General features: G+C 36.2%; 2 protein-coding genes across 2 annotated transcripts in view; both read right to left on the bottom strand.

Moving 5' to 3' along the window:
- The window catches only part of LRRK2 (leucine rich repeat kinase 2), a 155807-nt gene that overhangs the window by 36513 nt on the left and 101271 nt on the right, over positions 1-18023 (bottom strand). Inside the window, exons 32-39 of the mRNA XM_067009064.1 lie at positions 14833-15034; positions 13726-13814; positions 7120-7307; positions 6098-6252; positions 4901-5047; positions 4551-4742; positions 3747-3893; positions 266-366 (exon numbers count right to left, since the gene is read on the bottom strand). Of these exons, the coding sequence (XP_066865165.1) occupies positions 266-366; positions 3747-3893; positions 4551-4742; positions 4901-5047; positions 6098-6252; positions 7120-7307; positions 13726-13814; positions 14833-15034 (1221 nt within the window). The remainder of the gene's footprint in view (positions 1-265; positions 367-3746; positions 3894-4550; positions 4743-4900; positions 5048-6097; positions 6253-7119; positions 7308-13725; positions 13815-14832; positions 15035-18023) is intronic.
- Positions 9784-10223, bottom strand: LOC131767148 (high mobility group nucleosome-binding domain-containing protein 3-like). Its single transcript, XM_059082268.2, has 2 exons — positions 10013-10223; positions 9784-9897 (listed from the first exon to the last, which is right to left on the bottom strand). Exons 1-2 carry the CDS (start codon positions 10157-10159, stop codon positions 9862-9864), a joined length of 183 nt encoding a protein of 60 aa, XP_058938251.1. The 5' UTR covers positions 10160-10223; the 3' UTR covers positions 9784-9861.

Here is an 18023-nt window from a genome sequence, read left to right as displayed (position 1 = left end):
CCTTTGAATTACAGAAATGCAAAAAAGGTACCCTCTTTTCTTCTGTACTTGTAAAGCCTGGAACAAGAACTCTCGGAATACTGTCTTTGTTTTTCAACAGGAGAAACCTATTTCACTCCATAAAGAAGGGACAAAAGTAGGATTCCATAACTAAACTCAAGTAAACTTTGGGGGAAAATACGGTAATTACAAATGCATGCAAAACAAGAGTTCCAGGAGATTAACAATGTATGATTTAATGTAATAATATTGTTGCATTTCTTACTTGTCTTAACAGTCTAAGTGATGTATGTTTATTAAAAATCTTCACAGCCACTTCTTCTCCTTCATAGGTTGCTCGATAAACAGATCCAAAACTGCCGTCACCTTTTGAAAAGAAAGTACAAAGCACTTAGGTTAATCTGTGCAAGCAAAAAAACTCAATAAATTGTATCTTTTGTAATTGTATGTTTCAAAGAGAAATATGACCCACTAGTTTCACTGAATCGAGTCTCCTTTAATGCTTTCTCTTCCTTCTTCTACTCCATGAACTAAGATGGGGTTTCAGGGGGAAACGAAGGCTATAGTAACATTTAAGTATTGGATTTAAAATAGGATTGGGCAAATAGAAGAAGGAAAAGAGAACAAAAGCAAGTGGAGGGGGAAGGGAGACAAGAAGAGATGGAGACTTAAATAATACACGTATCCTGTTCTGATTCCCTTCAATCTGAACAACTACTGACAACAAAGAAAAAATTTAACAAGCAGAGAAAAGAAATACACTCTAGGGAAGCATAAAAATTTCAGGTGGGGGTAGTAGAGATTTCTAATTTTTTAAAGCCCTTCCCTATTTGATAATCACTGCCACATTAAATTGCAGTATGGGCTGTCATACCCTTCAGGTAACTAAGAGCAAAAATAAGGTTAAGGACTGCTATTGTGTACTTGTGATGCAAAGGTGTGAAAAAATTGACAAATAATACCACTGAAGTATCTTCTATTGTGGCTCTCTGGAAAAACAGGCCCTCAAAGAGGAAATGTACCCCCTCCCATAACTTTTCAGATAGACAAACAAAACCCCATATATGTGTATTTTAAAATATTCAGTTGACCCTTGCACAACACACAACATGGGGTTAGGAATGCAGAAGCCCTGAGTGCAGTGGAAAATCTGCACACTGCTGCCTCTGCCTCAAAAACAAAGGAACTGAAAAATGTCTCACCCAAGGAAAGGAAGCTGAAACAGTTTGGATACAATCAGGACTCAAACCCTAGTTCTTTTGATTTCACACACTAGAATCCCTAATTGAACACAAACTTTTCCCTACATTTAGTTAAAGACCTGTAAAATAAAAATACAGCTACTGTATTTATTGAAAAAAAATTGCAGATAAGTGGACCCATACTGTTCTAATCTGTGTTGTTCAAGAGTCAACTGTATTTACAAAAACAAGTCTACTGGGCTTCCCGGGTGGCGCAGTGGTTGAGAGTCCGCCTGCCGATGCAGGGGACGCGGGTTCGTGCCCCGGTCCGGGAAGATCCCACGTGCCGCGGAGCGGCTGGGCCCGTGAGCCACGGCCGCTGAGCCTGCGAGTCCGGAGCCTGTGCTCCGCAACGGGAGAGGCCACAGCAGTGAGAGGCCCGCCTAGCACAAAAAAAAAAAAAAAAAAACAAGTCTACTAATATTCACAAATCTATTAATATGTGTCATATTAGTCACTGCCTAATCGTAACTGCTATCTGGGAAGGAAAGGGTTAACTGAAACCCTAAAATTCACTCCTGTCCCACAAAGAAAATGCGGAAGGGAGGGAGATGAATGACCTCCCCCCAGGTCATCCCAGCATAAAGATACCAGGGTGTTTCTGACTGTAAAATGTTTGTAGAAGGATTTATTTGATTTGTTCAGATCAGTGGCTCTCAACCAGGGTGACGTTGCTCCTTATCCCCAGCCCCCACCTTTGACAGTGTTGGGAGACATTTTCGATTGTCAAATCTAAGAGGAGTGAGGAGATACTACTGACATCTAGTGGGTGGCGGCCAAGGATGCTGCTATACACCCTGCAATGCACAGGACGCCCCTCATAACAAAGAATTATCCAGTCCCATACAGCATCAGTGCAGAGGTGGAGAAACCCTGACCTAGATTGCTTTTTGTATAATAAATAAACATGGAATTTATGAGTTTTCGGGAAATGGGGCTAGAGAATGGGGAGTACTCTTATAAACACTTTCCTATCTGCATAATTAAAGAATATAAAACAGGTGCTTTTGAAGGTGGTCAAAAGGTACAGACTTCCAGTTATAAGGTAAATAAATACTAGGGATGTACTGTACAACATGATACCTACAGTTAACACTGCTGTAGGTTATGTATGAAAGTGGTTAAAAGAGTAAATCCCGAGAGTTCTCATCACAAGAAGAAAAATACTTTTTTCTTTTTCCTTTATTTTTTATATACATGCAATTATGGATGTCAACCAAAGCTACTGTGGTAATCGTTTCACCATACATGTAAGTCAAGTCATTATGCTGTACACCTTGAACTTATACAGTGCTTTATGTCAATTACACCTCAATAAAACTGGTGGAAAAACACAGGTACTTCAAAAATGAACTTTTTGAACATTTCTACATAACATTGCTCAAAACTCGTCCATTAATCTGAAGCACAACTTAGTGCACTAAAAGGGTATATTTGGGGGAGCTGTATCTGACGGCTTGAGACTCAGAGAAAGAAAATAGTATGTCTGGTACTTGCCTGTATCTTTCAAATCACAAGTCAAGTTTGGTGTTGGTTAAGATCTAAGATTCAGTGTTAACAGTTCAGCATTTTGCATTAGCCTACTATTACTAATATATTCACTCCCAGAGTGCAAAGGCATTTAAGATCATTCAAAATTTCCCAATCAATGTAAAGAATAAAGGTACAAAGGAGTTTATTTACCCCTACATGTCATATCCCAAATTTTGGACATTGTTTGTTAATAATATTAATATCCTGACACATCGTCTAGTCATTCTCTCTGTGGAAATTTAATTAAAATAAAATGCATATACACATAACAACAACAAATAACTCCACAAAGTCAAGTCAGAATTGTCTTCAAATACTTTACATTAAATCAACTCGATACTCTCCATAGTTCCCAAGTACTCTCAGGAATGTTTAGAACTTGAGTATATCACCAATTTAATACTTCTGAATTTTTAATCGCAAATTGGCTTTTTGTGAATATTTTAATGAAAATGTATGATTGTCATACTTAGCAACACAATTGCTACAATGACGACATAGAGGTGTTCTTCCTTTACTTATTCTTTCTGCGACTGAAAAATGGCTGCATTACTCAATTGAAAACTTCCTACATGCCTTCCCTATCACTGACAATTAAAGCAAATGCAAGGACATATTTCATAAATATGTGTGCTTCCATGGTGGTCCCATCCTCAACTCAAACCCAGCCTACAAAAGCTTTGGGGTTTCGTTGGGGGGGCTGTGCTGTGCCACAGGCGGGATCTTAGCTCCCTGGCCAGGGAATCAAATCCGCACCCCCTGCAGTGGAAGTGTAGAAACTTAACCACTGGATCGCCAGGGAAGTCCCAACATGATATTACTTTAAAATGTATTATCCCAAAGGAAAAACATTACAAAAAAATATATGAAGACACTAAAAACTATGACAATATAATTATATGTAAATATTTTCTAGATTAAAAATAAAAGCTGCACCCTAATTCTTATTCTCAAACCAACAAAAATAGTTACCTAACAGAAACTCTGGAGCTTGTTCAAATTCCAATTCATCATTATTCAACATAATATTTCTAGGCAGGTCAGCCAAAATCAAGTCAGGAGCAATCTGAGATATTGGAATGGTGAGCCTTGGTTGATCTGGATTCACTAGGAGGTCGCCTGAGAAGTACATAAAACATTTTTTTTTAAGACAAACTTTTAAGGTTGTACATAAGTTTGTCCTTTTGATTTACAGAAATATTCACATATTTTCTATGATTTCTAATCACTCTTTTAGGTTTTCTTACCAGTCTTATTTTTCTCTAGAAACTCTGAGAAAGTTTTAAAAGTTGAATTAATACCTATCTACTAGGAATTTTAAATACTCATTCCTAGGTTCACTCACTAGAAAGTAGAATTCAGAACTGCCTTAGACTATTGATACATGACTAGGAAATTATATATTCTTTACTTTTACAACATTCTTGGAGCACTTAGCCTATGGTTAACGTTGCTAAGTTACTTCCATGTATCATCTATTTTAATCCTCATAACAATTCTATGATGTAGCTTTGGTCAGTATTCTTATTTCACAGACGAGGTTATGTTGCTCAATAGCCAGTATTCAAACTCTCAAACCAACATTTTTTCTGAATCTAGAGTATAAGATCTTACTGGGTAATAAATATATTTTTCTGAACTGTCACTACAATTGAATGTAGTATCCTCTAATTCATCCCTTATGGATAAGAATAATATTTACATTTATTTCAAACCTCACTTCACAAATATTGAAAGGATCACTTAAAAACATTTGTAAGTTGTGTCAACACATACCTTCTTCTGCTTTCTTCATCAAGTTGTCAAGCAAGATTTTCTGATGTTCTTCACCATCATTAAAACTATATAATGCCCACTTCTTCAACAGAGTTTCTCCTTCACCACAAATATCAATCTCCAATAACCCTGGAAACCACTCTTCCATGAGAGAGTCAATGTGGTCCACAACTTGGCCCAAAAGAATACAGCCTGCATAATCCAAAGACGACTTCATCAACACCCTAGCTGAACCTTATTCTGTCACAAAACTGGAAAGAACCTTATTCTGTTACAAAACTATAAAGTTTTTTTTTAAAGTTTAGATTTCTTTAATGATACAATTCAAAGTTTTTAATTAATTTCCTTACCTTTTCTACAAGAAGGAACTGTAATTTTTAAGAAACTCTCTGGGTGATTATCTAAGACTTCAGATCCTACCAAGCAATAAGCTTCAGGAGACCAATTCAAGTAGATGCCTTGTCGCCAATACATTCTGTTTGGGCGAAGTGCTCGTTCTGAAAGAAGTTTAAATGAACCCACATATAGCCATTAATTATTAGCAGCTCCATAAATTAAAGGGGAAAAATTCACTGCACACACCACAAATGACAGTAAGAGAGATATATTTGTTTTGAAGGAAAGTACTGGAATCTTTAATGATATGAGTCCCCATCCATATCTATTAAATATAATATTAAATATTTTATCCTCAATTTTGGAATGAAATAAAGAAAATGCCCAGTATGCAACCTAAGACAGATTTCAGGTTCATGGTGTTAAGTAGTTTAGTATGTGTAATAGATGAAGAAAGAGAATCATAAATAAGTTCCCATAACTTTTAAAAAGAGATTGGTGGTCATGCTAAAACCAACACTTTGATGTGATATAACTTTCTATATGTCGATTAACTTCAAGCAACATAAGGTTTACTTCAGAATACAGTACCACCTCCATAAAGCTGATTTTTAAGCACATTAAAAAATTATATTTTCCCTTTGGAGCACTGATATCTCTTTTTCTTCCAGTAGGAAGAGCTAGCATTATAAACATCCATTTTTATTCTTTTTTGTAAACCCCTCAGGGATTGTGCAGCAGAATAGAGTTATTATAGTCCCTACACAGAATGGTCTGAATGGTCAGGAACTGTTACATTTTTAAATAAATAAAACTCCCTGACCACAGTGGTGGCCATTCCTAGTTTTTCTTTGTGTGTATGTGTGTGTATGTGTAGGTTGGGTGGGTGTGTTTAAACTAATGACGCTTACTAATTTCACCTTTTAAAATTGCTACTTCTAGTCTGCTTTGGCTTGCAGAGCGAGATAGTCATAGGCATTGTAAATGTGTCTAAAATAAGTACACATGGGCTTTGAGGAATTTTCTTCTTAACAAATTGCATGAACTTATTTGAGTGTATGTCTTTATATTGGCCACTGGGAGGTCTTTTGAGCTTATTTTCTAATTTTCAGCTGCCTTACAAACAAGTAAACTCTGGGAAAATGACATATTAATTTTAATATGCTTTCCTCCTAACGTCTCTAAATATTAATTCTTCATTAAATACATACCTCTTCCTGAAAGCATGTAAGGTGAAATTTCAAGTAATCGATTGATTAATCTCGACCAAAAGCCCATTGGAAAATAAGGCATTTCATACAGTCGAATGATAATTTCAGAGTTCTCACAGTGGGGAAGCTCTATTACAGGCCTGTGGTCCGACAAACTAAAGATAAAAGGACACTGTCATTATACAGCTTCATAAAATACCCAATCATGTTGACCAAAGTGCTTTACTACTTGAAATCAATGAATTGAAGATAAATATTCTAAGCAATTGCATTTTTTGTAATGTTCTTTCACTACATGCTCTTCCTACTCAAAATTTAATTTATTTAATTCAAATGCATGCTCAGATGTAGATGTATGAAATTTTTTCAATAACCTTATTTATACTATAAATAAATTATTACAGTTTGTTATGCATAGACAAGTAAAGGGATTATGTAAAACTTGAAAAAATTCATGTCCTAGAAAAGAGTGTATATCTATTTTTAGAATTAGTCACCATCCATCAACCAATGCAATTTGCACTTTTCAATGTCATATTACTTTATAACATTTCCCAGGTGCTTATAAAGCAGTAAGAATTTCTACAATACAGGCTATAACTTAGGCCTCCATTGTGTTGCCCATACCTCTGAAAATTCACAGCCATAAATTATTTTAAGACTCCGTTGAAAACTCATTATATCCCCAGAATCTGCCTAATAACTCTTCCAGTACCATGTAAGGACACACACACACACACACACACACACACAACACTTATCTCCACTATTAACCTTTATTAAATAAATTAGGCAGTGCTAAATCAAATAGTAATTATATACATACAATCAGTCATTTACTATATCTTTAAATGTCAAATTTAGTGTTTTCATTAAAAGAAAATGTTATACTTCAGTACAAAGTTTACACAAGAAGAAAACAATTAGTACATTTATCACAGACCAAAGTTACTTTGACTACTGAAACAATATAATATATGGTGAATTTCCATAGGGTAATTAAATTTTAAGTTTTGTCTTACCTGCTTGGAACCAGCAAATATTCTTCTCCTGTTGGCAAGGCAATCTGGAATTTTTCTAAGAGTTTAAAGTACTGTGACATGTAGTTCTTCGGAAATCTCTTTTTCTTTGAAAGGAATTTTTCCACATCTCTACGTGAAATAATTCCCTTAGGATGTTTTGGACAGCCCTCCACTTTCACTGTCAAAATCTGAAAGATTTAAACTTATACATAATCACTAAAATTTATTTTCTGGAAAGTTTTGAATGTAAAACATTTCCTTTGCTCAGTAAAAATGATTAAAATAATTTTAATGTTGTTGAGTACAACACAGGACCTAATTTCTCTAGCTAGCAGCCAGGTAGCCTAGAAGTCCAGTGGGGCATGTATTCCCTACACACAAAAAAAAAAAAAATATTAAATTAAGGGAGTTAATTCAGATCAGAAATTCTGGATTCCTCTGAAACCAATGAACCACAAGCCTTCCCCAACTCCAATTAACACATCAATCCAGTACCCCACACCCTTGTTACAGTCTCATCAATAGTATATTACTAGGGAAATTATCTTCCAGACTGTGTTATCACTACAGGTTTACAATAGAAATGTTACTTTACATTTATATAATAGGAGATGGCTTCCATTAGCGAGAAGAGAGGTAGCTTAGCACATTTCAGTGATTCTCAAACAAAGTAACCACCGAATTTCTCTGGACTCCACTCAGTCTGGATCAGTAGGTCTGAGATGAGGCTTGAGAATCTGCTTTTTTAACAAGAAACTCTGATGATTCTAATGTGGAGACCATACTTTGAGCTTTGATCATCATCATAACAATTAAAAATATAAGTTCAGTAGAACGCAGATTCAAATCCAGGCTCTATTGCCAATTGTGTGACCTTGGGAAAGATATTTAATCTCTTTACCCACAGTTTCCTTCTCTGTAACATAAGATAATAAAAGTGACTGTCTCTTAGATTGCCATGAGAACAAAATAAGATATACATAGAACATGCAAAATACATACAACAATTTTTAGCAACTAGCAAGCCCTCAAATGTTAGCCATTATTATCTACATATTCCTATTCATTTTACTTGGCCAAATTAATTTTAAAAAGAGATTTGTGCTTAATTTTCTTTAGTAGATCTATAATGTTTAAGGGATACTTAAATAGGAACAAACATTATTTACATTATTATGTAGCTGGGTAAAATAGTGTACTGTAAAATCCGTAGGCCCGAGGACTTTTCTCACTCAACACTATATTTCTACTTTGCACATATACCGTCACTGAATCAATGAATGCATGACTGATTGAACATAATGATATCTAATGCAATGTATAATGGGTCATTAAATAATAAAAACTATAATTTGGGACTTCCTCCATATCGTATAGTTTATAGCCCAAACTGCTCTTACAATTTAGCTAGTGAAGAAAACTGCTGTTTTAGTGGTTTTTTTTTTGTTTTGTTTTGTTTTGTGTTTTTTGTTTTGTTTTTTTGCGGTATGCGGGCCTCTCACTGTTGTGGCCTCTTCCGTTGCGGAGCACAGGCTCCGGACGCGCAGGCCTAGCGGCCATGGCTCACGGGCTTAGCTGCTCCGCGGCATGTGGGATCTTCCCGGACCAGGGCACGAACCCGTGTCTCCTGCATCGGCAAGTGGATTCTCAACCACTGCGCCACCAGGGAAGCCCTGTTTTAGTGTTTTTAAAGTTGCTAAGACCTGTCTGACAAACTCACTCTCTAGCCCAAGCCATACTTTATATTTTCTTTGTAGCATTCTGTACCACCTAACATGTTAAGGATTCATGTTTTGGTTATTTCCTCCCATTTGAAAGTCAACTCCATGAATGCAGGAAACTTGTTTTGTCTACTGCTATAGCCCCAGCACCAGAACAATACCTGGAACATCATTAGGTGCTGAATAAATACTGTTGAATTCGTGAAGCAGGGGAAAATAAAGTTTGGAGCATTTTATCCTAGGGTTAGGTCCATAGGCACTGGAGTCAAACCACTTGGTTTGAAATCGTAACTCTAATTCTCCCTGAATATGGAGTCAAACCACTTGGTTTGAAATCGTAACTCTAATTCTCCCTGAATATGTAACTTTGGATAAATTATTTAACCTCTCTGTCCATCAATTTCTTCACCTTCAAGAATGGGCACTAATAAAGTACCATTTAAAAGAGTTGTTCTGAGAATTAAATGAGATAATCTTTGAAAAGCATATAAGTAACCTCTCATATGTCAGCCATTATTGTATACTTATTCTAATTTATTTTACTTAGACAAACTGATTTTATTTTATTTACTTTTTTTTTTGCAGGCAGGAAAACCTCTTATTTTAAACCACAAATAGTCAGCAGGTGGCCACAACTATCCATGTTTCATTAAAATCACATAAAACCTAGGTACAAAAGCACCACTGACTATTGCTCTAGAAAATCTGCATGAAAAAATTCAAACACACACAGTATAAACACCACAGTATGCACAGGACTAAATTTTTAAAGCAAGTGCATGGAATGGTGAATCAATTTTACAGACAGCTTCCAATATTAAATTGGTATTTATTTTACTCAAGGATGACAGGAATTTCCAAAAATCATGACTATGAGAAGGTAAAATGTCCATCCTTATATATTTTTGTATGCCAACTAGTAGAGTCCTAAAAAATTAGCATTTACAAAATACTCGGTAAAAATAGCTTTTAAAAGTTGTCCCAAGAGGTACATAAAATCAACCCCAATTTTCATGACAATTCATTCTCCCTTGTTTACAGATTCAGTTTTCTGTGCCTTCCTTTCCAGCTTCTTGCTTTTCCTCCTTCTTCCCTTTAGCACCTTTGTTAACCTTTGTTGCCAGTTCTTTCTCAGTAGGGCTAATGTGAGGATCTATGCATAGGATAAGGGCCTTAGCAGATGTTTTTCTTGGTTTAGGTTCAGGTTTGGGGGGAGCAGGTTTCGCTGACAACCCGGCAGACTGTCTGGTGGGCTCCTGTTTAGTTACTTTGGATCCATCCTTGCCCTCTGGATTCTCTGGAGACTTTCTCTTCGGCATAATGACTACTTTGGTGCAGCTAAAAAGTAAAGCAACGGGCTGGAACTGCTGGCACCGCCGCTGGATGCTGCTCCTGCCGCAGCTGTTCACACGCAGGGCTCGGCGTAGCCCGGCCTCTGACAAACTGATTTTAAAATAGAAGTTTGCGCTTGATTTCTTTAGTAGATCTATGCTGCGCTACCACTACCTGTAGCAGGTAGTTTCCAAAGATGGACACATTAATTTTTTCTCTCCCTACATGTGTGGGCTGCTTAATCCTTCAAGAAATAGAATCCATCCATTTCCCTGAACAAGACTTGTGGTTGCTCTGTTCACTAGAATGTGGCAGAGCTGACATTTTCCCAGTTCTGGGCCTGGCCTTTAAGAGGTCTAGGCATATATAAGAGAGCACATGGAGTAGCGCCAACACACCAAAAATGTGCGTGTAGCCTTCTTGGACTCTCCAGTCCAGCTCAATGAGGGAGCCAAGCGAACGACCCCCGTCAATGCCACGTGGAGCAGAACCACTTGGCTGAATCCAGTCAACCCACAGAATAGTGAGAAACAATAAGCTGTTGATGTTTTACTCCAAGTTTAGTTGTGTACGCTAGGTTTGGGGGTATTTTGTTATACAGCAATAAAAAACTGAAACCTTATCTTAATTTTATCACCTTTTTTTGTTGTTGTTTTGGTTTCTGTTACGCGGACCTCTCACTGTTGTGGCCTCTCCCGTTGCGGAGCACAGGCTCCGGACGCGCAGGCTCAGCGGCCATGGCTCACAGGCCCAGCAGCTCCGCGGCATGTGGGATCTTCCCGGACCGGGGCACGAACCCGTGTCCCCTGCATAGGCAGGCGGACTCTCAACCACTGTGCCACCAGGGAAGCCCAATTTTATCACCTTTAAAAGACCTCTTATTATTCCTTCAGCCTGGTAACTTCTAAGACTAACTTATGCCCTTGTGCAAGGAAAGAAAATTGTCCAAATTTCTCACACAACTTTTTATCAAGATTAAATTGCCATGCAAGTTTTATAATACTCTACTAATAAGTCCCTTTGATATCTCTTTTATCATATAGGTAAATGAGTTTTGCAAATTTCTCTGTGTGTTGATGGAAACTTTAATAAGTTTAGTGACCTAACAGCTCTGGGCACAAAGAGGGCAGTTGGGCTCATTAGAGCTTCTACACCATGAAATTATTTCTTCCCTTGCCTTGATGACTCATGGAGGTGAATAACCCTATTTTTGCTGGTTTGGTGTCAGGCAGGTCATTCTGTCTTCACTTGATTACTTATGGCTTTCATTCTCTTTAAACCTTAATAAAAATGACATATTTCAGTATATCGCATAAATAAAAATGATGGCATTTATCTTTTACATTAAGAAATTTTACTGACCCTTTAGCTCTTTCAAAATAACTTGAGCTGTTCAAATTCTTGACTTAATTTTCAATTAAATTAACATGTTTATAGTATAACTAATAGTATAACTATGCTAATGAGAACTTTCATGAAGTTTCAACTTAGCTACTCCATATTTTATTGCATCATGATGGAAATTTGCTTCTGTTAAAAGATAGTGATTCTTATGGAAACCACTTTGTTATTCTATTGAATAAGATGTACCCACTCTAATATTATCCACATGTGTGCAACTTTAAATAGCCCCAATTCACATGGAAACACATCACTTTTTGGTGCAACTTTAGCCTTTTCTTGACTATACAGAGTTCGGCTATTTTCTGAAAGAGTGTGCCACCTAAGAACAAATCTTCAGGGTATAATTAAAACTCCCTTTTCTACACAGAGTGCATATACCTACACATATTGTTTTATTTAGCTCCATACCTGGCACACTTTCCAAAACTACATGAATACATCTTTACAGTTTTGAAGTTTTTTTTTTCATTTCCTGAAATAATAAGTCTTTAATTACCAAACAGGTCAAATATAAACTTTTGCTAAAATTTACTGTTCACTTATACCGAACTAGGGAGGCAATGTAGAAGATGATATTGTTATTATCTTTATTTTACAGGTGAAGAAACAAAGCTTAAAACATTAAGAAATGTCAAAGTTAGTAAGGATTTAGGAGAGATCTGAACGCAGGTCATGCTGACTCTAGAGCTTGTGCTCTTGACCACTATACCTTCCTGGCTCCATTCGCATTAGGTAGATGAGTATGGCATATGTGCAGAAGGATGAAATTCTACTTTAAAAATATCTACCAGAATAGTAATAACTTTCCCATTACAATTAATTGCCAGCTGCAATGTTTCAATACATTCTCAAGTTCTGTGGTATAGTATTTAGCCACAAATGAGTTCCCTCTTTAAAATATCTTTCTTAGGGCTTCCCTGGTGGCGCAGTGGTTGAGAATCCGCCTGCCGATGCAGGGGACGTGGGTTCGTGCCCCGGTCCGGGAAGATCCCACATGCCGCGGAGCGGCTGGACCCGTGAGCCATGGCCGCTGCGCCTGCGCGTCCGGAGCCTGTGCTCCGCAACGGGAGAGACCACGACAGTGAGAGGCCCGCATACCACAAAAAAAATAAAATATCTTTCTTATTCTTCCTTAGATGAAATTTAGGAACTGTTATTCAAGATTACGTGAGGGAATTTAATTCCCATTATAGCTGATTAGAAGAGAGATTTCTAACATAAAAAAATACAATTTTAGTGACTCAAAAAATTATACTCATAAACAAAATAGCCACCAGTGAGCGCACATGCTGGAGGTGCCCTCCTCGGGCTCGCTTCAATTCATGATTCACCCAGATGCAGCTGTTCTCAACCAGGGCGATTTTGTGCATCCTAAAATATTTGGCAATGTCTGGGCACATTTTTGCTTGTCATACTGGGAAGGTACTACTGGCATCTAGAGGGTAGAGGCCAAAGATGCTGCTATCATCTACAATGTACAACAAAGAATCATCGGGCCCAAAATGGCAATAGTGCTGACACTGAGGAGCCCTGAGCTGGTATGTTATGTTTGAATGGTTTTCTGTGGCAAATCTATAGAGGTGGATCATGATAGCTAATTAATATAAACTCATTGGTAACTGTTATTGGGAGAAGAAATAACTTTCCATATGAAATATAAATAGAGAAAAGACAGCCATAACCACTACTATTCAAAATTTTTAAAACTGCCAGCATTTAGAACTTACATTCCACTAAAGAGTCAAAATTTTCCTCCATGTTGTCTAGACTGAGGTTTCAGAGGCTCATCAACCCAATTTTCGTATATGTACTTATCCCAAAGATTTTCACAAAGCTTTCGTTCAATTGACTATATATCAATAACCAAACCAAAGCTATCGTCGGGATCTAGAAAAGTACTACGGAACAGAGCAGTACAAACACTTGTCTGTGACTTGAAAACAAAGACGTTAAATTCTAAGATTAAGTTCTCTTCTTCCATGAAGTTCTTCTTTAGGCAGTCTTCTACACAAATTGTTCTACAGTTTTCTATATTCACAGTAGTTTCTACCTTAACTGAACACAAACTCTATAAAACTCAATGCTCTAGGTGTCACTTGTAGTTTTCTTCAATCATTACTCCCATGCCACAAAAGTATAATATACCAACCTGGGCCATGACTTTACAAAGCCACTTGGGTTCCACAAAATATAAGTCACTTAACTGCAGGGCTGGGTCTTGAAAATGAAGGAGGACCCCTGGAGTAAAAATCAAGAGTGAAACATGGAATTTAGAATATGCAAATATCAAGGGACATTAGAGAGAATCTAGTCCAACCTCCTCATTTTATAGATGAGTAAACTTCAGCATCACTAGTGGCAGAGCTGAGACCCGAACCGAGGCAACCCAGTTCCCAAGCTCTAAAATCCAAATATTATTTTAAGAAGTTATCTCTTAAACTATATAAAATGATCATATTTAAGCATACTTAAGACAAAGCCGTACATTGCAGAGCATGTATTTAGAAATAAATAGAAATTCATAAATATTTCTGGCTTTTTAATTACATACTACAAAGACACATCTTATTTTCGAATACAGGTAAGAAACACAAAATATCAAAGGAAGCTACTGGTTTAAGAACAATGAGGCAATGAACTGATCAGATTCAATCCACATGAAGATTATTTTTCATACAACAGAACGTGGGGATCAAAAGCAACTTCCCAACCACGTATCCGAGCACTACAAATCAACTCACACATTTCGAGCAAGGTTATATTGAACAAGTACACAGTTAGCACCAAAGTCTGTTCGAGAGTTTTCATCTGTGAGGTCATGCTGACAACATGTTACACAACAGAGCAAGATCTGCCACTCAGTAGCCACATCATCTCAGACAACCATTGATTCTCCAAGTGCCAAGTTAAACCATCCCAATAATAATTCTTCTTTACAGTGTACAAATAGCCTCCACATAGGGTCTCACAGCTCCTGAATAGTACAGTCAAGTTCTACAACCCACGTTTTAACTCCTGCTCAGAGACCTTTTCCACTACTGCCCTTAGATAATTTCTAAATTTTTCTCTTAATGACATAAGACATGATTCAACATCAATGCTCATGATGATCTTTCAAAAAGAAAAAAAATCAGTTACCTATTAAAGAATTTTGTCAGTATTCTGTTAAATTTTAAATGTAAGTTCTATGCAAGGTTCAGGTGCATTTTCACAAATTACTACAGCAGAGCTTTCAAAAAATATGCACTAAACAAACCTGATTCATTTAGGAAGTGAACTGCATGAGGAAGCTCATTTTCATCTAACTGCAGCTGATGTTCTTTCACAAGTTGTAATAATCGTTTCTGGTCAATTACAGGAAATTCAACTGGCACATTTTTACGCTCGGATAAAATGATTTTCTCAAGTTCTACATAGCAGTCTGGAATCAGCTGCCCAACAACAGGCTGATCTCGGATCTATGAAATTACAAATGACAAGCTGTAAAAATCCATTTTATTCATCAATTTGTCAGCTGGGTGGTAAATTCTATGTAATCATGCAGAACTGCATTTTTTAATAAAATCAAAATGTCATGTAAAACCAATTAAATTGTGAGGAATGAATAAGATGATCTTACAATAAGAAAAATATGTACACAGAAGCCAATTGGAAAGAACTATCAAATAATATTACATGGAAATATTTATCTAGCTATTCAGAAAATCCATGGTAAAATCCAAGATAAATCATTGACCGTAAATAAAGGACTTTCTGTTTTCTAAGACATTAAACTTCCATGCAATAGATATGCTAGCATAAGCAGTCAGCAAGTATTGTAAGAGCGTTTGAACCTTATTTATTAGATGAAAATGTGATCCACAACCCAAGGTAAAACTAAATTTTGTTCTTGTTATTTGCAAAATGTTGTATTAGGGGATGTACATATCAACAGTGAAATGTGGAGACAGACATAAAATTTCCTCACCCAAGCTATGCTTTTTCATGGAAACTTGAACTTGGAAAAATAAGAAATCATCTAAACCCCAATGATTCTGATATGAGAGGATGATTTGGGGTCTGTTACACTTAGAATCTAACAACTGTCTACTAATCAAGAGATACATAAAATGAAATTTTAAAAGAATGACCTTAAAGTGATAGTTTCTATAATTAAAATCTTTTCCAAACTTTTTTCTTAAAAATCTAATTTTAAATAGAAATGCAACTCTAACAATAGTAACTAAAATGCCTTTGAGAACCACCAGGTGGCACACTCTCCCCATTTCTCAATCCATGAATATATTCTTGCATATTATCTCTACCTGACAATTACATAATTTCTACTTGAATTCTTCAACTTATTACAAACAGGAATTGGGTTTTATTACACACACACACACACACACACACACACACACATACACACACTTTAACTTGCTCTTTTTCTACTTTTAACTAGAATCTTAAGGAACTTGATTTACAGCAGCTGTAACCATTACTTTCATATTTACCTTCAAACACTCAAGATTGTTTCAATGTACGCTTTGGACCAGAAAATTAAATATAATTTCACTAACCTGCACTTTTCATATTCCCTCCATCATTTATAAATTACGATAAAACAGAACTTCAGATTGAAATTTATGTTTTAACACAAGAAGGGAAACCTACATATACACGTACACAAGAGTTCTCACAGAAAGCAATCAAGTAATAAAAGGATGAACTTTACAGGGCTGGATTACAGGGCCAGCAAATGATCTCACTCTGCTAAGGGGCTGGACAAGATTGAGAGGGATATTGTTGGCACTGAATTCTGTTTTGTCCTACTTGTTTTAAGCTTTATTATCTGGTCACCAACAGCCAAAAACAAAAAACTTTTATTCTGAAGTCTGCACAGACACATGTTAATAAGGGTGAGACAGGGAAAGATTAGAAAAGAGCCAAGATAAAAGGAAAAGATGAAAAACAAATGAAAGGGCAAACAAAAAAATATTTCTAGTAGATTAAAAGCTGTTGTTTGAATACAGGTTGAAGCACCACAGGGAGGAAAGAATATTCAAGTTCTGGCAGGTTTATTGTTTTGGGGTCATCTGAGTCACTATTATGCAAACCAATCAAACAGATTTTCAAACCAATATGCCAGAATGATGTATCCATTAGCAATAGATACCTTTCTTCAAATAATACTGCCATTTCCAAAGCATTTGTTTTACTTCCTTATCTGGTATTGCCTTCAGAGTTCATGTACAAGTGCAGAAAGAAAATTGGTCTCATTGATTGATAGTCATAAATTGCTATTAGCCTAAAGCAATACCAGTCCAGCTTGATGAACCACCTTTATCCACAGACTTTGCTTCACCTAAATTCAGGCTTTCTCAAAACAAACTCATCCTTCAAGAAGTCTTTTTAAATATGATAAATGCTCTGATACCAATGATAAAAAGTGAAGCTATTAAAATATTATAAATAACCACAAAGTTCTGTAAGCATAGGTATAGTCTCAAAACTCCCTAAAGAGAATATTTAATTGAATATATTAATTTTATATATTTGTTTATTAAAAGTCATATTATTCTTTAGTCATATGTCCCACAAAAAAGTAAGAAAATCTACAAATAAATGATATTTCATTCTTCTTATATAAAATGTCACTGATCTATCATTTGTAAAAGCTTTTAGGGACTGGGGTAAATGTGCTGAAAGATACAAATGCGCAAATTCTCTCCCTGGGCACCACAAAGACCAGCATGTTTATAAATGGCTCATTAGGTTTTGGAGAGGAGCATAATCTGTGGAAATGGAAAAGAACTAAGCTAACTAGCCAACACATTATAACCAAGGTGACCATATAATTTATCATCCAAACTGGAATGCTTCTGAGACTATAGTGGGACACAATTAATAGTTATGCTGGGACTGTCCAGGCAAAACAGGACCCTTGTTATAAGCCATGGCCTTGATCATTAGTGCTAATGAGCTAAACCAACAAAGACTAACAGTGAAATCCACCATTGTGTTGTTATATTGAACTATTCAGGGTGTTTTTCAGTACAGTTCATACCATGCTGTCTGTAGAACCCAGGTAAAATTTCTTTCTCTTGCAAGTATTAAAAACAAGTGTTCTCACTGTTAACCAATTTATTTGTGTTTTATGAACTCTATGAATTACATTGTCTTACCAGAAGAAAACTTTGGAATCAAAAACATAATTCCTAAAATGAAAAAACCCAGCTTGTATGAAATAGAAAATTGCTTAGACATTGATGAAAACCAAATTAGTGACCCTGATTATCAGATGAAAGAAACTTCTCCCAATATTGAGAAAAAAAAATTTGGAAGGGAGATCACAGTGACAAGAGACATGAAGGAACAACAAAGAAAATCAAGGAGAGCATAAAATAAGAACTCCAAAAGAAAGGAGCAGATGGAAAATATAAGAAAGATAACCCCAAGACCCCAACA

Source organism: Kogia breviceps, chromosome 12 (genome assembly GCF_026419965.1).
Source record: "Kogia breviceps isolate mKogBre1 chromosome 12, mKogBre1 haplotype 1, whole genome shotgun sequence".
Classification (NCBI taxonomy): Eukaryota; Metazoa; Chordata; class Mammalia; order Artiodactyla; family Physeteridae; genus Kogia; species Kogia breviceps.
Note: the sequence above shows the minus strand (reverse complement) of the source record. Positions and strands in the feature narration are given on the sequence as shown.